This window comes from Pseudonaja textilis, chromosome 11 (assembly GCF_049901715.1).
Source record: "Pseudonaja textilis isolate UNSWEBS1 chromosome 11, rPseTex1.2, whole genome shotgun sequence".
NCBI classification, from domain to species: domain Eukaryota; kingdom Metazoa; phylum Chordata; class Lepidosauria; order Squamata; family Elapidae; genus Pseudonaja; species Pseudonaja textilis.
The window spans coordinates 3,363,128-3,388,296 of record NC_142000.1 but is presented as its reverse complement, the minus strand read 5'-3'; the positions used below and the strand labels follow the sequence as shown (position 1 = coordinate 3,388,296).

Below are 25,169 nucleotides of genomic sequence, written 5' to 3'. Positions count from 1 at the left end.
ATAATTTAATTTATGGAATCTTGGATTAAAATAAAAGGATTAAATTAGAAAAAAAAATCTAAAGGGACATTAGATAAGCGCTGCATACAGATAGTCTCTGACTTTCAACCATTCATTTTAGCAACTGCTAAACGATAGCACCGAAAAAAAGCGACTTAAAACCAATCCTCACGCTTACGGCTGTCGCTTGCTGGCTGGAGAACTCTGGAGGTTTGAAGTCCTCCCAGCTTCCAAGGGCCAAGGTTGGCAAACTTTTGGAGGGTTAACTATACTTTGTTTCTTCAAATTGGAAAGGGGGGGGGTAGGAAAGCACCCCCCCTCCTCACTCCCGGCCTCTACCGCAACGTTTCTAGGGCTCTTGTCTTGGCCCCTCCCCCCACTTCAAGGCCTTGAGGGGTGGGGGAAGGGGGACAATTCCCTACTGTCTGCAAAAACCACTCGGGCACAAAAAGGACTTTGTTGTGGGAGCCGGTGGGAGGATGGAAGGCCTGAAGATCTGACGGGGGCTGAAAAACCACAGCTTTGTCCTAACATGCCGAGAATGTGTGGTTGTAAAACTGCCGGGGGGGACGGGGGGACAGGACGGGGGACAGGACAAGAACCAAAAAGGTTCCTGTCGGGGTTTTTTTCTGCTCAGTGATGCTAGCACGGACCGCCCCTCGTTCTGAGTCATGCTTTCTGCTTTGGGGGGGGAAAGGCACATCAGTCTGGCATGCGAAGGGCTCAACCTCTCGTAGAGGATATAAAAAGCAAGACTTTTGAGCTGCCTGCACCCGCCCCCCCAATTTGCAGTGAGTCACTTGCTGGGCGGGCTCCGTGTCTGGAAGGAAACCATCCTAGAACAGTGATTCATGCAGAGCAGTAACCGGCAACCTCTTTTTGATCTGGCCAGGGTTGCCGCCCCGATTCCCCATCTTGAGGGCACCCCCTCCTGAATAACAATAGCGCTTAGACTTATATGCCGCTTCCCAGGGCTTTCCAGCCCTCTCTAAGCAGTTTACAGAGTCAGCCTATTGTCCCCAACAATCTGGGTCCTCGTTTTACCCACCTCGGAAGGATGGAAGGCTGAGTCAATCTGGAGCCGGTGAGAATCGAACTGCTAGCAGTGGGCAGAGTTAGCTTGCAATACTGCATTCTTAACCACTATGTCACTACAGCTCTTAGATTAATTATAGACATAGATTGGATGGATGGATGGATGAAGAGAGAGAGAGAGAGAGAGAGAGAGAGAGAGAGAGAGAGAGAGAGAGCACTTAGACTTATATACTGCTTCACAGCCCTCTCTGAAAAGTTTACAGAGCCAGCCTCTTGCCTCCAACAGTCTGGGTCCTCATTTTAGCCACCTCAGAAGGATGGAAGGCTGAGTCCATCGGTCAGGATCGAACTGCTGGTGGTTGCAGAGTTAGCCTGCAATACTGCATTCTAACCACTGTACCACCATGGCTCTTGGAGATAGATTGGATGGATGGATGGATGGATGGATGGATGGAGAGAGAGAGAGAGAGAGAGAGAGGCAGGCAGGCAGGCAGACATAGAGATAAATCCTAGACTGTCATTTCACAGTGCTTTCCAGCCCTCTCTTAGCGGTTTACAGAGTCAGCCTATCTGGGTCTTTGTTTTACCAATCTTGGAAGGATGGAAGGCTGAGTCAACCTTGAGCCAATCAAGATCAAACTGCTGGCAGTTGGCAGAGTCAGCCTGCAATACTGCATTCAAACCACTGCAAATGATGGATGGATGGAAGGAATGGGAATGGGAATGGGATGGATGGATGGAAAGAAGGAAGGAAGGAAGGAAGGAAGGAAGGAAGGAAGGAAGGCAACAGTAGTTAGACTTATATACAGTTCCATAGTGCTTTACAGCCCTCTCTAAGCACTTTACAGAATCAACATATTTTCCCCAACAATCTGGGTCCTCATTTTACCAACCTCAGAAAGATGGAAGGCTGAGTCAACCTTGAACCAGTCAGGATCGAACTGCTGGCAGTTAGCAGAATTAGCCCGCAATGCTGCATTCTAACTAACGTACACCACCATGGCTGAAAATATCCATCAAACAATGATTGTTAATCGCGAGAAAAAGGGAAAAAGCATGCAATATGCATAGAGTCAAGTCCTCAACTTACAATCACAATTGAGGCCAGAATTTCTGTTGGTAAGCAAAGCAGTTGTTAAGTGACTCATGCCAATTTTACGGCCTGTTTTGCCACAGTGACTAAGCACATCATGACAGTTGTTAAGTGAATCACATCATCGTTAAGCGAATACAATTTCCTCCCCCATTGACTTTGCTTATCGGAAACTTACCAGAAAGTCACAAATGGTGATCCCACGTCCCTGAGACAATTGCAACTATTGCAAATACACACCCAGTGGCCAAGTACCCGAATTGTGATGTTGGGAATGCTGTCGTTTTAACCTTGACTGTTTTTAAGATGTGTGGAATTCTAGAAATTGAGCTCCGCACATCTTACAGTCGTCAAGGTTGAGGAACACCGCTGTAACAGTTGTAAGTGCGAGGACTGGGGGTAAGTCGCTTTTTTTCCAGTGCTATCTCAACTTTAACATACTCACTAAATGGATGGATGTAAGTTGAGGGTTACCTGCAGTAAGAGATGGAACATGGGGACAGGTGGGGTAGCCAAAGATGCTTGGTGAACACCTGGCCCCTACAGGCACCATGATGCGGCTCTTTGGGTTGTGTTGCCAGCCTTTAACAGATCAACAGTTGAAAAGAATCTTGTAGGTCATCTAGTCCAACCCCCTGCCCAAGCAGGAGACCCTATACCATTTCTGACAGATGGAAGCCAATCTCTTCTTGAAAGCTTCCAGTGATGAAGCTCCCACAACTTCCGAAGGCAACTTCTGTTCCTTCGGTTGATTGTTCTCACTGTCAGAAAATTCCTCTTTATTTTCAGGTTGAATCTCTCCTTGTTCGGTTTCCATCCATGATTCCTTGTCTGGCCTTTAGGTGTCTTGGAAAACAGCTTGACCCCTTCCTCCTCTCTGGGGCAGCCCCTCAAATACTGGAAGACTGTTCTCCTGTCTCCCCTGGTCCTTCTCTTCCCTAGACCAGCCAGGCCCGGTTCCTGCAACCATTCTTCATATGTTTTAGCCTCCAGTCCCCTAATCCTCCTGGTTGCTGTTCTCTGCACTCTTTCTAGAGTCTCAACATCTTTTTTTACATCGTGGTGACCAAAACTTGATGCAGTACTCTAGGTGTGGCCTTACTAGGGCTTTATAGAATGGTATTGGTACCTCGCTTGATCTCGATTGTATCCCTCTGTTAATGCAATTTAGGATTGCATTGGCTTTTTGGGCTGCTGCTGCACTCGGCTGGCTCCTATTTAGCTGGTTGTCCACTAAGACTCCAAGATCCTTCACAGTTACTGCTATTAAGCCTGGTTTCACCCCGTCTATAGGTGTCCTTTGGGTTTTTCTTACCTGAGTGCAAGACTTTACTTTTAACTCTTTGTTTTCCCTTGCGGTGGAAGGGAGGGGGAGCCAAACGTGTGCAGTTACTGGTGTGACATCCTGTTTTCCTATGCAGGGAGGTCTTTCCATGGCTGGCTTTGTTTGCAGTGGCGTCAGCCTCGGCCAGCAAGACAATAAGCCCAGTGCGTCAGCGGTTGCAGGAATATTATTCCCTTATTACATTGGGATCCCACCTGAAGTTGGCAGGTTTTGCGCGATAAAAGCAGCTCGTTTGACCTAGCAGAGTGGAATGTATGCTGGGTCCATCGGAGCAGAAAATTAATTCTCACCCGAGCTCTGTGGTTGGAGGGAGCTTTTGCGTCTCATCTCTTATTAGCTTTTTCGCAACCAGGAGCTCTTTGGAGGGGAGTCTCTTTGGAGCTGCTAATTGTGCTGAATCCTTCAAAACAACCAAGGGAGAATCTACTCTCCAGCGGTGGGCTGACTTTGCATCATGGGCTTAAGCAAATGACCGAATTATAACCCCGTTTTCTTTTTTCTTTTGTAAAAGTTTCTTATTTTTTAACAACAAACATAAACAAAAATAAACATAAAACAACAAATAAAACCTTTCAGCTGTACAGTGTGTCGGTTGGTACATATTTCTTGTGCAAAGTATCTATCGTCTTTTCCTCTTACAGTTAAATTTATATTCTGATTATATTACTCAATATATTACTTTCCATTTCATGTTACGTTATTATTACATCATCGTTAGACTTTAACTGTAAATTCGTATTATCCTTTTAGAGCAAGTCTCAGTTTTTACTAGTTCTAGCTCATATTATAATTCATTCAATAATAAACATTTGTAACATATCATTACTATTGGATTATATTCATTATTATATTACCTTTATATTATAATATATTTCATTTTCCTGTTTTTCTATCTAGCCAAATAAATCCCATATTTTATAATATTCTTTTTCTTCTTGCTCTCTAATTGCCAGTGTTAATCTACTCATCTCTGCACATTCCATTATTTTCTTTATAACCGCTTTTTCTAGGCAGGCACAATGCAATGAACCCTAAAAGACCCCGTGTACAATGGTTGAGGCATTGGCTGCAAACTCAGCCACTTGGAGTAAATTCCCCCCAGAGTCCAGCAGGATCTAAAAGTAAATATATTTAGTACTAGCTCGATACCCGTGCTTTGCTATGAAACTATGTGGTCCGGCTTAGTTTTTGGGGAGGAAAATAAGTGTGTGTGTGTGGGGGGGAATTCTGCCTCTGCCTACCAGCATCGATTGGTATTCAACTGGCTAGCATCCTGTCAGTGTGTGAGAGTTGAGGGCTGTTTGGAAACTGAAAGAATATTTGCTGTGTGAGCAAGAAGGAGAGAACAAGGAGCCTGGGAGTGGCTTAGCTCAACTGTTCTGTACTAAAGCTGCTTGGTGCTGTGAAACTAAAACGGAAACTCCTCTCTTCTGCTTGTGTTTTGCATTTGGAACATATTTCTTTCCAGGTGGGGAAGGGGAGTAGAACACCTTAGCATCAGTGTGCGTTATTAATAATAATAATATAGGAAATACTAATGCTCTGATAGTCATTTCGAAAAATCCTTTCTTAGTAAGCACCCAGAAGCCAAGAGGAACACACATGCCAAATTTATTTATATAATATATATTTATTTATCTATTTTCTTAGGTTTTCGCAGGTACTTACATGTATGGCATTCAGCTTTCTTCGGGTATTTTCCCACGTCATTATAGTTGTGTTTTTAAAGTTGTAGCAATGTTTCGGCAGAATCTCATCCGCCATCATCAGGCTTCTGTATTGTGCTCGTCTGTGAGTCAGACTTTCACAGCCATTTCTGTTTTAAATTTGGGGCTAGCCTACTGCTGTGCCAGGTTTTTTCTTCATCCGGATTGGTTGGGAGTCTTGGTCTGTGTTTATTGGAGTTTGCTGTGTTCTGCTTGATTGGTGTTTCTAATATCTTCTGTCTGTTTTGTGGCTCTTTTTGTGTCTTGATTGGCTGGCAACATTGTGTTCCTTTATATATATATGGATCTTTGGTTATTCGGGTTTTCTCCGGGGTAAAATTGGAAGTATCTAGGTGACGTTTCGATGAAGTCTCATTTATCATCTTCAGGCTTGTGTATTCAGCTTTGTGCTTCTCGGAATAATATATGGAGGAAGGAGGGAGGGAGATTCAGCGGCTTGCCTCCGTGATGTGCTTGCAGGTATGAATTGGCGTTTGACGCTCTGTGGAAATGTTTGGTGCAGAGTAGATTGTCTCCATAAATGGGCCACTTCCCCCAGTCCCTTGTTTTTGCGCCTGGGAATTAACGCTCAGTTCATCCAGAAGGGATCGAGCTGGGATGCGGCGCTGCAGTTGTTCAATTAGGAGGAAAATTCTCAGTTAAGGAGGAAGATTCCTAAAAAACTCCTTTGGTGCATTGACCCAAATCGTGGAGGGGGGGAAAAGATGTTGCTTCGTGGTCCAGAAGTCCTTTCTGGAGAAGCCACTTCTGTTGTCCTTCAAAATCAGGGGTGGGCAACCACAGGTAGACCTCGACTTACAACAGTTCATTTAGTGGCCGTTCCAACTTACAACGGCCCTGAAAAAAGTGATTTAGGACTAATTTTCACACTTACGACCGTTGTAGGATCCCCATGGGGATATGATCAAAATTCAGAGGCTTGGCAACTGATTCATACTTATGACGATCGCCGTGTCGGGGGGGAATCCCCTTTTGAGAACGTCTGACAAGCAAAGTCAATAAGGAAGCCGGATTCATTAACTGTAACGGATAATAACAGATTAATCAGAGTTGGGAGGGACCTTGTAAAGTCATCTAGTCCAACCCCTGCCCAAGCAGGAGACCCGACACCATTTCTGACAAATGGCAGTCCAGTTTCTTCTTGAAAGCCTCCAGTGGTGAAGCTCCCATAATTTCCGAAGGCAACTTCTGTTCCATGGGTGGATTGTTCCCCCTGTCAGAAAATTCTTCCTTATTTCAAGGTTGAATCTCTCCTTGATCAGTTTCCATCCATTATTCCTTGTCTGGCCTCCAGGTGCTTTGGAAAATAGCTTGACCCCTTCCTCCTCTCTGGGGCAGCACGTCAAATATTGAAAGACTGCTGTCCTGTCTCCCCTGGTCCTTCTCTTCCCTAGACCAGCCAGGCCCAGTTCCTGCAACCATTCTTCATATATTTTAGCCTCCAGTCCCCTAATCATCCTGGTTGCTCTTCTCTGCACTCTTTCTAGAGTCTCAACGTCTTTTTTATAGTGTGGTGACCAAAACTGGATGCAGTACTCTAGGTGGGGTCTTACTAAGGCTTTGTAGAGTGGGTATTAGTACTTCCCTTGATCTTGATTGTATCCCTCTGTTAATACAATTTAGGACTGCATTGGCTTTTTTGGCTGCTGCTGCTGCACACTGCTGGCTCCTATTTAGCTGGTTGTCCACTAAGACTCCAAGATCCCTCTCCCAGTTACTGCTGTTGAGCCTGGTTTCACCCAGTCTGTAGGTGTCCTTTGGGTTTTTCTTGCCTGAGTGTAGGACTTCACTTTTCTCTACCTTGAATTTCATTTTGTTAGATATGGCCCAGTGTTCTAGTCTGTCAAGAATCCACCTGGATCTTGAGCCTATCTATCTGCTTGGGCGTTAGTATTCCTGCCAGCTGTTCCTGCCACTTAAAAACTGCAATAATTCATTCAACAACGGTGGCAAGAAAGGTCGACAGATGCTGCAAAAAATTCCCCTAACCAACGTTTTCACTTAGCAACGGAAACGTTGGGCTCAATTGTGGTCGTAAGTGGAGGACTACGGCCGGTGGACTTCAACTCCCAGAATCCCCAAAGCCAGCACGGCTGGTTCAAGAATTCTGGGAGTTGGAAGTCCAACAAGGTGTAAAGCTGCCCTTTTTCAAAAGGGGCCCTTCCTTCCAACCCCTGTGTAGTGTACCCCACTCCCTGACCCCAAGGCCTTCTCCCTTTGCCCCTTTGCTCTGGAGAATGTACGTGCCCGCACAGACAAGCAGGCCTCTGTGTCAAAAGTCCCGTCCCCCGCCGCCCCGCAACCCAACAGGAAACTCAGATCCTGTTGCAATGGATTTTATGCAAGTGACTCACTTCGCTTTCGTAGCGTCCCTTCCCCGCCCTCGCCTTTGCGTGAGGGTGGTGTTGTAATCGGAGTCCTATCTGAGAACATGGGCTGTTTTGTCTTGAGACCAGGCATTTATTTGCTTCTTCCTTGAGCCACATTAATTATCCTGCCGTTCGTTCGTTCGTTCGTTCGGTGGACTGGAGAAAAGGTTGCACTTGGGAGGGAGAAAAACCCCGCAGAGATTCTGCAGAGCCTTAGAGGTTGTCCTCGACGTACGACCTGAAGCTGCTGCTTGCTAAGCAAGAGGGTGATGAAGTTGGGTTCTGCCCCGCTTTATGACCTTCCTTGCCACAGTGGTTGGAGTGAATCACTGCAGTTGTTAAGTAAGGCAGTTGTTCAGTGAATCTGGCTTCCCCACTGGCCCGTATCCCAGGATACGGCGACTGTCATAAATATGAACCCGTCGCCAAGCATCCAGAGTTTGGCCATTGACCGTGAGGATGCTGCAATGGTCGTACGTGTGAGAAACGGCCGCAAGACACTTTCTCCAGTGCAGTTGTAACCTTGAACAGTCACTAAATGAATGGTTGTAAGTCAAGGACTACTGTATTATTACAATTATGAATTTTCACCTCGTATCCCCTTTCCTGCAACGGGGCGCTTGGGGGGGTCCTTTGGCATCAGGGGTTGGCAGTTACGGCACTTTTACAACTTGGTGAACTTAGGTTATTAAAATATGTCTTCCCTGCACCCAAGCTGCAAAGCTGTCTGACTGGGCGTCATATCTCAGCCTTATCCCCTTGCATTCCTCTTTTGGAAAATATATATATTTTTCCTCCCAGGTGCATCATGGTCTGTTCTTGTAGTCTAAACCAGAGGTCTCCAACCGTAGCCGCTTTAAGCTGGCTGGGGAATTCTGGGAGTTGAAGTCCTCCAGGCTTAAAGTGGCCAAGGCTGGAGACCCCCCTGGTCTAAACAAGACTCGGAGAAGCAGGTTTGTCCCTGGACTTTAGCCAGACAGAGAGTTTCATGCAACCGCATGGGGTATTATTTATTCAAATGAATAAATTAGCAGTATATTCGGAAGGAGAGAAATTATCCCTTTCCGAATGGACAAACGGTCAGGGGCATCTGAGCTAAATAAACAAACAGTTCCTAACTCTGTAACTTTAATGCGTAACAAATAGGATACTATAGCACCAGCCTTGTATCGCAAGAGATAAATACTCAGCACTGTGTCTTTTGCGATAATTGGTTAACGTGCATGGTACCATTGTCTTAAGGAACCGATAGTTCTGCGAACAAGTCAGAGTTTGTTTCTGTTCTGTTCTTTATTTGGCCATTCTTTGGGGATTAATGAAATGGTGGTGAAGTTGAGCTTCACTCTTGCTGATACTTGTCCGAGCTACTCTGGTTTGCTCAGTGACAGCATGCTGAATTTCTAAATCCTCAGCTGACTTTTGTAAGTAAACAGCCAGGGTGTGTGTGTGTTGGGGTGTGTGTGTGTGTGTGATAGGATCAAAAGGTCATGCAGGGAAACCTCGACTTAGTACTACAGTTGGGAGCAGAATGTCTGTTGATAAGCAAGGCAGTTGTTAAAGTGAGTCCTCTCTCGGTTTTACAACCTTTTTTCTTGGCCATGGTTGTTAAGTGAATCCTGCTTCCCCACAACCAGTGACTTTGCTTGTTGGAAGCCAGCTGGCAAGGTTGCAAAAGGCGACCCCACGACCCCAGGAAGCTGCAATCTGTGGAAGTTGAAATGTTTTGGGAGAGAAATGCCAACAAGCTGACGGTACCTTCTATCATATGTGGTGGTTATGCCCCAAGACCGGGACCTACTGGGCTAAAATTAAAAATTGGATGCAGGGAATTACAGGACGTCAAATTGAACCTAAACCAGAACTCTTCCTATTAGGAATCATTAAAGATCAATATCCAAAAGAAATAAAATATATTATCGTACATATTCTAACAGCAGCCAGGATAGCTTTCACACAAATGTGGAAAGGACCCAACACTCCCAAGGGGGACTTAGTCCTACGAAAAATAATGGAATGTGCGGAAATGGATATGCTTAAGTTAAAAATGAAAGAGATGGAGGCCTCCGAATACTATTCAATCTGGCACAAATGCTATGAATGGGTAGTGAATAGATAGAAGAAATAAGAAGAGATTAATTGTAAGAGACCTTAAGAAAATGATATGTAGATATATAAATATATAGGTATATAAGATAGAACTAATTATAGATAAAGGTAACAATCATTGGTAGATGTTTATTAAATGTTTTAGGAGTTACAAGATAAGAATACTCGTAGATGTCAAAACAGTTGAAAATTGAATACAGTTTGAATTGTATTGATGGAAAACACAATAAATATTTATTTTAAAAAAGAGAAATGTTTTGGGGGACAGGGGCTCGCATGACCGTCTTTTTCCCACTCTTCAGTGGGTTGCTAGAATAGCAGTCGCTCCCCCTCCAGAGGGGTTGTCTTTTTTTCTTTTCACACAGCAATCTTCATCAACCAGTTTTGGTCACCAGACTATAAAAAAAGATGTTGAGACTCTAGAAAAAATACAGAGAAAAGCAACCAGGATGATTAGGGGACTGGAGGCTCAAACATATGATGAATAGTTGCAGGAACTGGGCCTGGCTAGTCTTAGTAAAGAGAAGGACCAGGGGAGACAGGAGAGCAGCCTTCCAATATTTGAGGTGCTGCCCCAGAGAGGAGGAAGGGGGTCAAGCTATTTTCCAAAGCACCTGAAGGCCAGACAGGGAATAATGGATGGAAACTGAACAAGGAGAGATTCAACCTGGAAATAAGGATAAATTTTCTGACAGTGAGAACGATCAACCAATGGAACAGAAGTTGCCTTGGGAAGTTGCGGGAGCTTCATCCCTGGAGGCTTTCAAGAAGAGACTGGACTGCCCTCTGTCAGAAATGGTGTAGGGTCTCCTGCTTGGGCAGGGGGTTGGACTACATGACCTACAAGGCCCCTTCCAACTCTGTAAATCTGTTAATCAGTGTGTCTCATCTTCAGGAAATTCAAGATGAGTGGACTTCAACTCCCAGAATTCCCCCAGCCACATTCAAATTCAGTATAGAGCTGGACGGGACCTTGGAGGTCTTCTAGTCCAGCCCCTTGCTCAGGCAGGAGACCCTCTACCATTTCAGACAAGTGCCTGTCCAGTCTCTTCTTTAAAAAACCTCCAGTGTTGGAAAACCCACAACTTCTGCAAGGAATGTCTTTTCCACTGGTTAATTGTCCTCCCTGTTAGCCAGGTTCTCCTCAATTCCAGGTTGCTTCTAGCGTAGTTCCAGCGTAATCTGGAGCAAGCGGTTCCCAGCAACTTGAAGACATGTGGACTTCAACTCCCAGAATTCCCCCAGCCATCAGTGGATTCTACTGCTGCGCAGTCCTGCTACTGTACTGTACTCCTAGTTTGAATTTGGGCTGGGAGGAATGGCATATGATTAAAGACAGCTGTTTGCCAAAGGGCCAGTCTTTTACGGAGGCAGAGCCAGATGTTATGCACCCAACCAGGCCCCCTAGATCCGAATAGTTCAGCCATGAGGATCTTTCTCTTCCTCTACTCCTGCTAATGTGGAAGCCCTCTGCATTTCCACCTCCCTTTCTCACAGGGAAATCATAAGCAACCTTTTAGCTTTTCATCTCTGTTCATTTTCAGCTATAGGACTCTTTGGCTACAGTCGGGGCCAGCCTGGGAAATGCTTTGCATTCTTGAAAACCAGCATCAGAGATACAGAAACCGTTGGGATTGTCTTTCCAATCTCAGCTGAGCATCCTGAAATCCACCGCAGCTTAATATGCAAAAAAGCAACGTGTGGAGTAGCTCAGAGGTGGAAAGGAAATGGTCTTTTAGCTCGGCGTTTAGAATAGAATAGAGCTGGATGGGACCTTGGAGGTCTTCTAGTCCAGCCCCCCCTGTTCAAGCAGGAGAACCTACACCATTTCAGACAAGGGACTGTCCAGTCTCTTCTTACAAACCTCCAGGGATGGAGAGGCCATGATTTCTGAAGGCAACTTCTGTTCCACTGGTTAATTGTCCTCCCTTGTTAGGGTTTCCTTTAAGATGGGTGGACCTCAAGTGCCAGAATTCCCCGGCCAGAAGGGGACCAACTCTCAAAATTCTCTAGCCAGCCTATGGAACAACTCCCAGAATCCCGTGCTGGCTGAGGAATGCTGGGAGTTGAAGTCCATCCAAATTAATATTGGTGAGGTTGAGAAACATTGTCCACGGCAGGGTTCTCCAACCTTGGCAACTTTAAGACTTGTGGACTTCAACTCCCAGTATGGCTGGCTGAGGAATTCCGAAGTCCACAAGTCTTAAAGTTGCCAAGATTGGAGACCTCTGGTCTGTGGAGATTCTCAGTCATCCAGATGATGTTTGTCCCAAAAGTGTTTTTTCAAAAGGCAACTGGACTTTGTTTTGCCTTGAAGAGGTTTCGCTTCTCATCCAAGAAGCTTCTTCAGTTCTGAAGAAGCTTCTTGGGTGAGAAGCGAAACCTCTTCAAGGCAAAATAAAGTCCAGTTGCCTTTGAAAAACACGCTTGGGTTGAGAAACATTGTTTTAGCCTGCTGGCGGAAAGGGTGGAGAGGAGGGAAGAGAAAACTCTGTTTTTCCTGATACTTGGAGGGACCAGGTCAGTGTGAGCGTCTGGGTTACCTTCGTTGGCTTGGTGCCCTCCGTGAGTCTGCAACTCCCCCCTGGCATTTGGTCCTATCCCCAAACCCCCCAAACTGTCTACTATTGACCTCACCCCCTCCCCAGGAGGCCTGTTGGGGGCGTGCACAAGCGCACCAACGTGCCTACTGACCCTGTCCTATTGTTTCTTTTTATTTTTCTTATAAGTTTCTATCTCTTGTATTCAAAACTAGGTTTATTCTTACACCTGTATCTTGTAAGCGATTGACAAATCAAATAAATACCAAATACTAAATAGAAGGTTGACCGGCAGCCTCTTGGCACTTGACCTAGGAAACCTCACAATCTTTTTTGCCTGGGTTGGGATGCTAAGGTTGGCCTTACGGGCTCGGCGCATAAACTGCCTTGGTACTTCTTCTCTCTTTGGAGTTTTCTCCAGAACATTTTCTTCTGGCTAAACATTGTAAACAAAGTACTCTTGTTGGGGAAATGAATCCCTGGTCTCCTGGGAGGAAACATAGCACAAGAAGAAGGATGCTGAACCGGCAGATCTATCATCTGCAGCAGGGAAGTGATGGGGATGGAGCCAGTCTCTGAAACTTGCCAACAGGCCCCTGGCTAAAGAATGGAATGGAATGAAAGAGTGGACTGGAAGGGAAGGGAAGGGAAGGGAATGGAGGAGTGGAGTTGAAGGGAAGGGAAGGGAGGAGTGGAGTTGAAGGGAAGGGAAGGGAGGGAGGAGTGGAGTTGAAAGGAAGGGAAGAGAGGAGTAGAGTTGAAGGGAAGGGAAGGGAATGGAGGAGTGGAGTGGAGTGGAAGGGAAGGGAATGGAGGAGTGGAATGGAAGGAGGAATAGAGTTGAAGGGAAGGGAAGAGAGGAGTGGAGTTGAAGGGAAGGGAATGGAGGAGTGAGTGGTAGGGAAGGGAAGAGAGGAGTAGAGTTGAAGGAAAGGAAGGGAAGTGGAGTGGTAGGGAAGGGAAGGGAGGAGTAGAGTTGAGGAAGGGAAGGGAAGGGGAGTGGAGTTGAAAGGAAGGGAAGAGAGGAGTAGAGTTGAAGGGAAGGGAAGGGAATGGAGGAGTGGAGTGGAGTGGAAGGAAGGGAATGGAGGAGTGGAATGGAAGGAAGGGAGAATAGAGTTGAAGGAAGGGAAGAGAGGAGTGGAGTTGAAGGGAAGGGAATGGAGGAGTGGAGTGGTAGGGAAGGGAAGGGAGGAGTAGAGTTGAAGGGAAAGGAAGGGACGAGTGGAGTGGTAGGGAAGGGAAGGGAGGAGTAGAGTTGAAGGGAAAGGAAGGGACGAGTGGAGTGGAAGGGAAGGGAAGAGAATGGAGGAGTGGAGTTGAAAGGAAGGGGAGGGAGGAGTGGAGTGGAAGGGAAGGGAAGAGAATGGAGGAGTGGAGTTGAAAGGAAGGGGAGGGAGGAGTGGAATGGAATGGAATAGAATAGAATTCTTATATTGGCCAAGTGTGGTTGCGACACACAAGGAATCTGTCTCTGGTGCTCAGTATACCTACCGTACAAGCAACAGGTCATAAGCATAAGCATAATAAGATACAATCCCCAGTGATATCCCTAGGATACTAAATAAAAGCAGTCAAGATAAACCATCAGATACGAACAACCAAGTTATAGTCATAAAATGCTAAAGGAATAGGAAAGATGAGAAGGATAACAGTAACACAGCCCTGTTGCGTGGTTTGACATCCCCGGCATAAGACAGTGTTGTGGGAATTAGTTGTTTAGCAGCGGGATGGCATGTGGGGGTTGGGAATTGTCCTTGCGTCTAGCTGTTTGGCGTTAAATCTTGATTTCTCCATGGAGCAACCAAAAGTTTCTCCAGGCTCCAGCAAAAGTTCTGCTTCTCCCCTAAATAATCATGGTTAGGATTTGCAAATCTTGTTTTCTGCTCTGGCAGCCCAAACCAGGAAGCGGAACCTTTGCCAAGAGGTTGAGCCTGTTCAGGTCGGTGACTGGGATCAGCTGAGGCCCCGCCTCCTTTCCTGAGGCACGGAGGTCTCCCTCCCTCCCTCCCTCCCACCCACCCCCTTCCCTTCCCTTCCTTCAGACATGTTTGCCCTGGGAAGTGAGCTTTCCGTCGTAGCCTCTCCTGCTGGAGGCACAAAGGGAAATCTGTGATTGAGTCATGGCTCTGGCACTTCCTGCCTGGGAAAAGGACGGAGGGGCGGGAGAGCAACCCATCCCTCAGCTGAGGAGGACTGGGGACAAGATCAGCTGCCCTCTGGGTCCCCAATGGCAGACACCCACCCCCCATTTGCCCGTGGAAGGTTAACCTATAGCAGGGGTCTTCAACCTTGGCAGCTTTAAGCCTGGAGAACTTCAACTCCCAGAATTCCCCAGCCAGCAGAACGGTTGCAAATCAAGGACTACCCAGGACAGGAATTAAACTGCACCAGAAACAATTTAATAATCCTTGGCAGAGGAGGGTACTTTGCATTTTATGTACTTTGCACTTTAAAAAAAAGAAAGAAAGAAACCAAAGGCTGCCTTTGCACAACCAGCCAGCCTTGTAATTGGAAGAAGGCAAAATTATTCACAAGGAAAATGAATTGGGGATAAGTGACTTTTAACAGGGCTGTAAACCAACTTATAATAAACCCTAAAAGAGGCCGAATTCAGACAACTTAACAAAGCGCTTAAGAGAGAGGAGCTGAGTCTGTCCAGGGCTTAGTTTAGTCTGAAGGAAGACTCTGGTTTGGGGTGTTTTTTTCCCTAAGAAGAATGAAAACAAAGATTGACTTGGTGCTTTTGTGGGATTTCCAAGGGCTTTTATTTATTTTATTTTATTTTTAAAAAGGGACACAAGATAGCTTTCCGCTTTAGGGTGGGTTTTTTTGTCTTCCCAGAGAATGGATGGGGAAAAAAAAACAAATTGTGAGGGAGGAAGGAAGTTCGAGTAGACCTTGAGCTTTGTTTGGGCAGAGCCTGGATTTATACTTGAAACTGAAAGCAGTGAAAAAAAAACCCCCCCACAGCCCTGGTTATTCCCATGCGGCGAATTGTCCACAGGACTGCCTAAATTTCATCCTATTTGGAAAAGGGAAAAAAGCTATTTCATTTGGAAGAGAGGCAATTGGGACCTCCTGTGTTATTTCCTCATCTTCCTAGTCCATCTCACAGGCTTTCTTGAGGGCTGCTGGTATGACAGGAGGTTTAAGTAGTCCTCGGCTTACGATTAGTTGCTTAGTGGCCGTTCGAAGTTATGACGAGATTAGAAGAAGATTAAGAAGAGATTAGACGGCCATTTGTCTGGAATGCTATGTCATGCTGGCTGGGGAACTGGGGGAATTGAAGTCCGCACGTCTTAATGTTCCAAGGTTGTATAACCTGGTACAGGATCTCCTGCTTCAGATGAGGTTGGACTGGAAGACCTCCAAGGTCCCACCCCACTTCCTTATTTTGTTATTCACTCTGTAGTGTTTGCTTGGCTGATTTGGACTTACTTCAGTGTGCAAAACACAACTAATTCTAGAGTAGAGTAAAGTAGAGTAGAAGAGAAGAGAAATAGAAAAGGGTAGGGTAGGAGTAGAATAGAATAGTATAGAATAGAATAGCAATAGAATAGCAATAGCAATAGAAAAGAGTAGGTTGGGAATAGAATAGAATAGAGTAGGGTAGGATAGGGTAGGGTAGGGTAGGGTAGGAATAGAATAGAATAGAATAGAATAGAATAGAATAGAATAGAAGCTGGAAAGGACCTTGGAGGTGTTCTAATCCAGCCCCCTGATCAAGCAGGAGAACTATACTATGTCAGACAAGTGACTGTCCAGTCCACTCTTCTAATTACTTAAGCTTTGGGGTTTAGCATGTTGCTGAATTCGGCTGCAGTGACTTGCTCAGGCAACCATAGTTGGTATGTTTCTTGTTCCCGGGGCTTGGTTGGTTTGTGGCTTAGCGTGATGGGCCAACCCTCCCTAACCCTTGTGGCCTGCCAATGGCGGTGCAGCCACGCTGCGTGTCCTGGGCTGGCTTGAAGGACTAGCCGGCCTGACATGAGCCCTCTTTGCCTCTCTTTGCAGAACGTGCTGGCCAAGGCCCTCTACGACAACGTGGCCGAGTCCCCGGATGAGCTCTCCTTCCGGAAGGGGGACATCATGACGGTGCTGGAGCGCAACACGCAAGGCCTGGACGGCTGGTGGCTCTGCTCCTTGCACGGCCGGCAGGGCATTGTGCCAGGCAACAGGCTCAAGATCCTGGTGGGGATGTACGACAAGAAGCAGCTCCCGGGGCCTGTCCAGCCTTTGCTGCCCCAGCCTGCAGGACAAAGCCCACTGGCCTTCTCCCAGCCAGGGGGCTACACCCCGCTCTCCCCTGCCTCTCAATACACCCCCATGCACCCCTCCTACCTCCCCCAGGAGGACAATGTCTACTTGGTGCCAGCGCCCAACAAGACCCCGGGCCCCCCGGGGCCCTTCCAGTCTCCTGCCGGCAAGCAGACTTCCGCCTACCCCAAGCAGAGCCCTTCTCAAGCCCAGGAGGTTTATCAGGTGCCAGCTGGGCCTGCTTGCCCATCCCAGGAGATTTACCAGGTCCCTCCAGCCCCCTCCGTCCTGGGGCAGGACATTTACCAGGTGCCTCCTTCTCTGGACGGCCATGGCTGGGATCCCCCAAAGGCCCAAGGCAAGGTAAGTGGCCGAGACGGGGCGTCTTTCGGTTTTCACACCGGCTGTCAACTCAGAAAACATTCCTATGCCTGGTTTAGTAGTTGCCATTAAAAAGGCGGGGGCGGGGGAGAGGAAGGAAATTTGGAAGAGCAGTGCAGCAGTTTGCAAGCGGAAGTACATTCCAACTCTTCTCTTTAAAAGATTGTAACTGAAGTACCAGAGCTTTTGCCTGGGAATATATTTAATTGGAGAATGTGAATGATGACACCCAGCCTGTGAACATGCTCAATTGGAGAATCTGATTTATGACACACCCAGGGGGAAGGGGGAAACAGGGTCACAGGAGACTGTAAATTACATAGGCCAGAGTTGGCTTGCTGTCAGGATTCCAGCAATTGTTGGGGACTTCCGGTTTGAAGGGTTTCGGCGACAGACAGAAATCCGCGATCGTGCATGGTTTCTGTCTGGGCTCGCCGCTGGAGCGCCCCGAGCCGGCTGGTTTCGGGGCTAAGCCACCCCGTAGAGGTGGTGAAGAGGGGGGAGACCACCAGCAGGGTCGAGGAGAGCCACATCTCTCCTCCTCAGATGGCCATTACTCCCTTTCCTGAAGCTGGTTGCAGTGGTGGTCAGAAATGGCCACCACAAAGGAGAACTCGACCAGGATTCCAGCAATTGTTCTCACTCTCAGAAAATTCCTCCTTATTTCCAGGTTGAATCTCTCCTTGATCAGTTTCCATCCATTATTCTTCGTCTGGCCTTCAAAAGTGCTTTGGGGAATAGCTTGACCCCTTCCTCCTCTCTGTGGCAGCCCCTCAAATATTGGAAGGCTGCTCTCCTGTCTCCCCTGGTCTTTCTCTTCCCTAGACTAGCCAGGCCCAGTTCCTGCAACCGTTCATGGTTTATCGTATGTTTTAGTCTCCAGTCCTCTAATCTTAACAGATTAACAGAGTTGGAAGGGACCTTGAAGGTCATCTAGTCCAACCCCCCAAGCAGGAGACCCTCCACCATTTCTGACAAATGGCAGTCCAGTCTCCTCTTGAAAGCCTCCAGTGATGAAGCTCCCACAACTTCCAAAGGCAACTTCTGTTCCACTGGTTGATTGTTCTCACTGTCAAAAAATTCCTCCTTGTTTCCAGGTTGAATCTCTCCTTGATCAGTTTCCACCCATTGTTCCTTGTCTGGCCTTCAGGTGCCTTGGAAAACAGCTTGACCCCTTTCTCCTCTCTGGGGCAGCCCCTCAAATACTGGAAGGCTGCTCTCCTGTCTCCCCTGGTCCTTTTCTTCCCTAGACTAGCCAGGCCCAGGTCCTGCAACTGTTCATTGTACGTTTAACCTTCCAGTCCCCTAATAATCTAAACATAATTCAGATGTTTTACAAAAACTGATTTAGAAAAAAAAAATAATTGTACCGGATGAATCCTCCCAGACTCCCTGAGCTCTTAGTGGGCACCCAGTTGGAGAGCTGCTTGCACTCTTGGGCACTGCAGTCGGGGTCCCGTGACCACCAGCTGCTGCAGGGCCCAGCAGGGCAAGGCAGCTGGCTGCCCTTCCTTCCAGGCTCAGGAGCTTCCAGAAAACAGGATTCCAAATGGCGCCTGGCCAGATCCGCCCTCTGGCTCGTCCTTTCTGCACCAGAAAAGCTGGGTCTCCCATTCCGAGGATTGGAGGTTGGATGCGGGGGGGGGGGGGGGGGAGAACAGGAAGCAGGTGTGGCCCACCTGGCTCTGCAGGGCAGCGTTCTGGTGGGTGGGCTGCCAGCAGACCCTCCCTCTCGGCTTCCAGTAGCTGAAGGGACAGGGGGGGGTCTTGTGTCCTCCTGGGGAGTGTTGAATTGCCACAAGGGCAGGTAGCAGGGAGAAGAGGCGGTTCCCGGCCTTTGCTCTTTGTGCCAAGCCACCTGTCCTCTCACCTGGCTGTCCCACCCAGCCTAGCAGCAGCCTGGAACAACGACAAGGGCTGGACTTCAGATTTTGGAGTTTAAAGGGACTTTTGCCCCGGGTGGGGCTTTGCAGGAGGCTCCAGCGAGACGTTTCCGGTCCTGTCCTGGGCCTCCTCCTGTCACAGAGGCACCCTTGGTCTGCCTTCCTGGGCAGGGCTGCAGTTGTGATGGAGGGGCCTTCCTGCAAAAGAGAGAGAGAGAGAGATGATACATAGATGGATAATGTGTGTGTGAGAGAGAGAGAGGGGGGAGAAAAAGAGAGAGAGGAACAGAACAGAATTCTTTATTGGCCAAGTGTGATTGGACCCACAAGGAATTTGGTGCAGAAGCTCTCGATAGATAGATAGATAGATAGATAGATAGATAGATAGATAGATAGATAGATGGATGGATGGATGGATGGATGGATGGATGGATGGATGGATGGATGGATGGATGGATGGATGGATGGATAGATAGATAGATAGATAGATAGATAGATAGATAGATAGATAGATGAGAGAGAGAGAGGATTATAGAATTACATATAGAATGATATAGATAGAATTAGAGATGAGATAGATAAATAGATGATAGAAAGATAGACAGACAGATAGATAGATAATGGATGGATAGATAGATAGATAGATAGATAGATAGATAGATAGATAGATAGATAGATGGATGGATGGATGGATGGATGGATGGATGGATGGATGGATAGATAGATTGATTGATGATAGATAGATAGATAGATAGATAGATAGATAGATAGATAGATAGATAGCAAAGGGTAGCGAATGAATCAGCTCTGGAGAGTTAACTGTTTCTGTGGTTGTCGAAGCTGACTTTGGCATCGAATCCCTGGATGTGGCTCTGAGTTGCCTCGATCGAGGGTGACAGCAGCTGGAGGGCACACAATCCTCCAGTGTAGCTGGCGCAGCCTCTGCTCTCTGTCTGGGTTGCAGTGGCTGGCTTGTCCCTGCGTGCGTGCGTGCGTGCGTGCGTGCGTGTGTGTGTGTGTGTGTGTGGTTTCTCTGCAAACAAACAACAGCTGGGAAGGCTGCTCCTGACTCCAGGGTCTCTCCTTTCGCCCAGGAGGGGAACAGTCCTCATTGTGCATCAGTTCTTAAGCCCCTCAGTGCCTCCTCTCTAAAAATAGAAGGTGATGTCATTCCCGCCTTCCCTGGGGAGGGCAGCTCTTGCAGCCAGCACCTGGCCAGGAGCTGCTGGTGGGTGGTCAGTGCCCCCTTCTGGAGAAAGCCTTGGCTGCACCTCCTTTGCTGGAAGCGTGTGTGTGTGTGTGTGTGTGTGTGTGTGTGTGTGTGTGTGTGTGTGTGTGTGTGTGTGTTTAAAGGGGGATCCTTGTATGGATTGCCAGCTTCCGTTCCTGCAGCTTGGAAAGAGCCAGTTCTGCAGCATTGCGATGCAGAATACGGACAGATACCGGCTCAGTTGGGCTCAAGAAGAATCCGTCTGAATCCCTGCAAAAAACAGGAGAGGCTCGTTTCAGATTAACAGAGTTGGATGGGACCTTGTGGGTCATCTAGTCCAACCCTCTGCCCAAGTAGGAGACCCTACACCATTTCTGACAGAAGGCAGTCCAGTCTCTTCTTGAAAGCCTCCAGGGATGAAACTCCCACAACTTCTGAAGGCAACTTCTGTTCCATGGGTGGATTAGGAACTAATTAGGAAATTTTTATTCTGGGCAGGAAACTTTTATTCTCCTCTTCTACTGTGAATAGTTTACACCCCATTTCTGGATGGCTGTGTGTTTGTATCTCCCATTGAGGGCAGAGCAAGGCTTGGCAATACAATGCTCGTGGCATTCCTGTCACCTTTGGCATCTCCCAATGGTCTCTAGAGCACCCTTTCGTGTGTGTGTGTGTGTGCCTGTGTGTGTGCCTGTGTATTTGTGTGTGTGTTGGAATTTGAAGACCTCTAAAAGTTTTTAATGCAAGATGTCAGTGTTCTCACCCAAAATTGAAATTCTGGGCATGAACCATAATATCTCATGAACCTGTCAAAACATCAAGGTGAACTCACTTAAAATCTCAGGAGTTCTGGGGTGAAAGCATCCAAATCTGGTGGGATTTCAGAGAGAGAATGATAAAATTTGCAAAGTAGCAGGAACCACCATCTCATTCATCCATTCCTTCATTCAATTTATCGGCTCCCCATCTTACCACAAGGTAGCCTTTTGCTAATCCTTCAGCTGTTCTGAAACTAAATTTCATCAGACAATCCAGCAAAATTTCCACGATGGTGCCTGGAAAGCTTGCTCACCTTGCAGAAACAGGTGAGCACGTGAGCATCAGCAGGGTGTCAACTCGTAAAGCATTCCTATGCTTGTTTTCAAGGTGCCATAAGCGGGGGTGGGGGGAGAAGCCTGAAGGAGGAGTACAGAAATTAAAGCCAGAAGTACATTGCACACTTATCTTACAAAGATTGTAGCTAGGCTACCGGATCTTCCGCCCTCGAAAATCCTTCACTGGAGAATTTGATGGATGACACCCAGCCTGTGAAAGTGCTTTGTTGGAGAATCTGATTTAGGACACACCCAGGGGGAAGGCGGGGGAACAGGGTCACAGGTGATTGTAAATCGTGTGTGTCGGAGTTGGCTTCATATGGGTCAGTGCAGACATGTTGCTCCTAATAAATCTTTTGGATTCTTTTGAAGCTTGGCTCGAGGCTCATGATTTAATTAGGGCAATCCCTGGAACCCTGACAGCAAGGATGAAGTTCATCCCCAAGACCATCTGATCTTCCATGGTGGGCCTCTGCTAGAGTAGTCTGCATCCAGCTACCCATGTTGCTAGTCCAGCATCTGGGAAGGGTCTTCTGTCAGTGTGGGTCTCCCAGGAGGAAGAGGTCCTCCTGAGGCAGGTTCTTGATAGAGTCAGCCATCTTTCTTTCCCGGCCACCTCCACCTGCCCTACGTTCCTGGGGGGGCGGGGCTGGCTCTGAAGCATCCCCTTCCTTCCTCTGCAGGTGGTGATCCCCACACGGGTGGGACAAGTCTACGTTTACGAGACCCCCAAAGGAGAGCAGCAGGATGAGTACGACGTTCCTCGACAGCTCCAGGAGATCTACGACGTGCCCCCCACGAGGGGCTTGATGGTGAACCGGAGTGGCCAGGAAGTGAGTGCGCTGGCTTTGTCTCTTGGGGCAAGGGGGGGCAGCGGGGGAGACATAAGTGGGGACACACCCCACTTTTACACTCCTGGTCCAAGACTGGTCAAACTGGGCTTAGGATATATGCGAATTCTTTAAAGATCACTTGGATTTTATTTATTTATTTTGTTATTTATATACCTCCCTTCTCCCTATTCGAAGTGGCCCTGCCTATTTCTTGCCTGCTTCGGCAATAGCAGCAGGGAGGGTGAGGTTATACAGCTGGTCCTTGACTTACGACCATGGTTGACCCCCAGATTTCTGTTGTTAAGTGAGATATTTGTTCAGTGACTTTCGCCCCGTATTATGACCTTCATTGCCATGGTTGTTAGGAAGGAAGAGAGGGAAGAAGGAAGGAGAAGAGGAGGAAGGAGGGAAAAAGGAAGGAAGAAGGAAGGAAGGAGAGGCAGGAGGGAAGGAGGAAGGAAGGAGAGGAGGGAGGAGAGAAGAGGAAGGAAGAAGGAGGAGGAGGAGGGAAGGAAGGAAGGAGAGGAGGGAGGAAGGAAGAAGGAAGAAGGAAGGAAGGAAGGAAGGAGGCAGGAGGAGGAAGGAAGGAAGGAAGGAAGGAAGGAAGAGAAGGAAGGAAGGAAGGAAGGAAGGAAGGAAGGAAGGAAGGAGGCAGGAGGAGGGAAGGAAGAAGGAAGGAAGGAAGGAAGGAAGGAAGGAAGGAAGGAAGGAAGGAAGGAAGGGCACTAGCACTTAGACTTATATTCCACTTCACAGTGCTTTCCAGTATCCCTAAGTGATTTACAATCAGCCTCTTGCCTCCAACAATCTGGGTCCTCATTTTACCCACCTTGGAAGGATGGAAGGCTGAGTCAACCTTGAGCCTGGTGGGAATCGAACTGCTGGCAAGGCAGAGTTAGCCTGCAATACTGCCTTCTGACCACTGTGCCAACATGGCTCTCTTCTCAAAGAGAGAGGGTGATGGAGAAGCCAGAAGCTACCCAAACCCAGAGGGGGTTTAAGCTGCGTGGCCAGCAATGGCTCCGTGTCCTCAGATGAGAGGCGCAGACCTAGCAGATTGGAGAAAATCAGGGAGGGACTTTGCTTAATTGTGGGAAAAAAGCATCTTCACAATGTGTCCTTGGTCCAGGTTTACGACAGCCCTGCAATGATGGGCAAGACTGCCAACAGTGGAGCCCATGAAATCTACGATGTGCCGCCCAGCGTGGAGAAGAACCTTCAAGTGGTGAGTGGTTTAGCTAGCTGGAAGGGATCTGGAGAAGGGGTAGTGCGGTGGAGCCCATGTAAGGCCGCTGGTGGCGAAGGACGCTGAGCTTCTTGATCAGAAAGGTTGGCAGTTCGGCGGTTCGAATCCCTAGAGCCGCGTAACGGAGTGAGCTCCTGTTCCTTGTCCCACCTTCTGCCAACCTAGCAGTTCGAAAGCAAGTAAAAAATGCAAGTAGAAAAACAGGAACCCCTTTGGTGGGAAGGGAATAGCGTTCCGTGTGCCTTCGGTGTTTAGTCCTGCTGGCCACATGACCACGGAGACGTCTTTGGACAGTGCTGGCTCTTCGGCTTTGTAACGGAGAGGAGCAGCGCCCCCTAGAGCCAGAAAACGACTAGCACGTAGTATGTGCGAGGGGAACCTTAACCTTTAAGGGACACCAGCCCACTGGACGGCACAGAAGGCCTTTCGGCAAGGCCGGGATTTAGCCGTCATGAGTCCTCCGTGGGTTTGCCTTTGTGTATCACGAGAAAACCTCTCCTGTGTACAGACCTCAACGGAATTTTCTGAAAATTTATGTTGCTAAGTGTGACGGTCGTCCAGTGAGGTCTGCCCCATTTTGACAGTCTTTCTCGTGACTGGAAACAGCTGCTTCGGGCCTGTCTTTTACAGGGAGTCCCCGACTTACAGCCACAACGAAGCCCAAAATTGCCGTCGCTAAGTTCAGCGAATTTGGCCCCATTTTAAATCTTCCTTGCCACTGTTGTGAAGTGAATTGCTCCAGTTGTTTAAGTTAGTAACCTGGTTGTTAAGCGAATCCGCCTTCCTCATTGACTTTGCTCTTTGGATGGTCGCAAAAGGGGATCACACAACCCCGGGACACTGCAACCATCATAAATATGGGTCAGTTCCCAAGCATATGAATTTTGATCATGTGACCGTGGAGATGCTGCAATGGTCGTAAGTGTGAAAAACAGTCATAAACAACTTTTTTCAGTGCCGTTGTAACTTTGAATGGTCGCTACATGGAGTCCTTGACATATCACCACAATTGCCAAGCATCCAAATTTTGATCCTGGGGATGTTGCCATGTCCGTAAGTGGGAAAAATGGTCGTGAGTCATTGTTTTTTTCATTGCCATTGAAACTCTAAAAGGTCACTAAATGAACTGTTGTAAGTCAAAGACTAGCTGTATATCCTTCCTGCCTATGCATGACTGACTCAGCCTCCTTTGCTGGAGCCTGGATTTGACCCGGTGTAACTGTAGGTGGGAAGAGCACAGATGGGACAGCAGAGCCTGTAGCTGGAGACAGGTAGTCCTTGACTTACGTCCATTCATTTAGTGACCACTCAAAATTACAACAGCACCCCAAAAAGTGACTTATGACCATTCCTTGCCCTTATTTTTTGACCAAACATTTTTTATTAGGTTATTAAGTATTATACAACGCAAAATACAAAAGTAAATAACAGAACAATGAGGAGGAAAGGGGGAAGAGAAGAGAGGAAAAATAGAGAATAGAAAAGAAAAAGAAGCATTGACTTCCAACTCTCTCTGTTGCAGTAGAATAAGGCATTAGCATCAAATCGCCGCTTTTTGCTTTTCCATAATAATATGAACCAGTCACTCCTATAAAGATCTTATCAGTCTAATCTATAAAACCCAAAGTCGAAGTTTCATTCTTTTCCACATCAAGCACAAAGTTCAGAAGCGGTTTCCATGTGGAAACCAAAGTACTTGTGTCCTTTTCTTTAATCCAAGGGGTTAATTTTGCCATTTCATCCAACTCCCATCAACTTCTGCAACCCTTCTTCCACAGTAGGTATCCAAGTGTCTTTCCATGTTTGCGCATAACAATAGTCCTTGCACTTTATGACCGTTGCAACGTCCCCATGGTCACGCGATTAAAATTTCAGGCACTTGGCAGCCGACCTGTTTTCAATGACAGATGCAACATTCCCGGGTTGTGGTTGCCGTTCACTGCTTTCCCAGCTGGCTTCTGACAGGGAGCGCCACGTTTGCTTAAACCACCACATGATTTCCTTAACCACTAGTCGCTCGCTTAAAATCCATGGCAAGAATAGGTGG

The 25,169-nt window shown here is 47.4% G+C and overlaps 1 protein-coding gene across 2 annotated transcripts in view; it reads left to right on the top strand.

Moving 5' to 3' along the window:
- The window catches only part of BCAR1 (BCAR1 scaffold protein, Cas family member), a 55,938-nt gene that overhangs the window by 20,670 nt on the left and 10,099 nt on the right, over nt 1-25,169 (top strand). For both annotated transcript variants that reach the window (XM_087940432.1, XM_087940433.1), the window contains exons 2-4: nt 16,233-16,838; nt 21,727-21,876; nt 23,006-23,101. In XM_087940432.1, the coding sequence (XP_087796558.1) occupies nt 16,233-16,838; nt 21,727-21,876; nt 23,006-23,101 (852 nt within the window). The remainder of the gene's footprint in view (nt 1-16,232; nt 16,839-21,726; nt 21,877-23,005; nt 23,102-25,169) is intronic.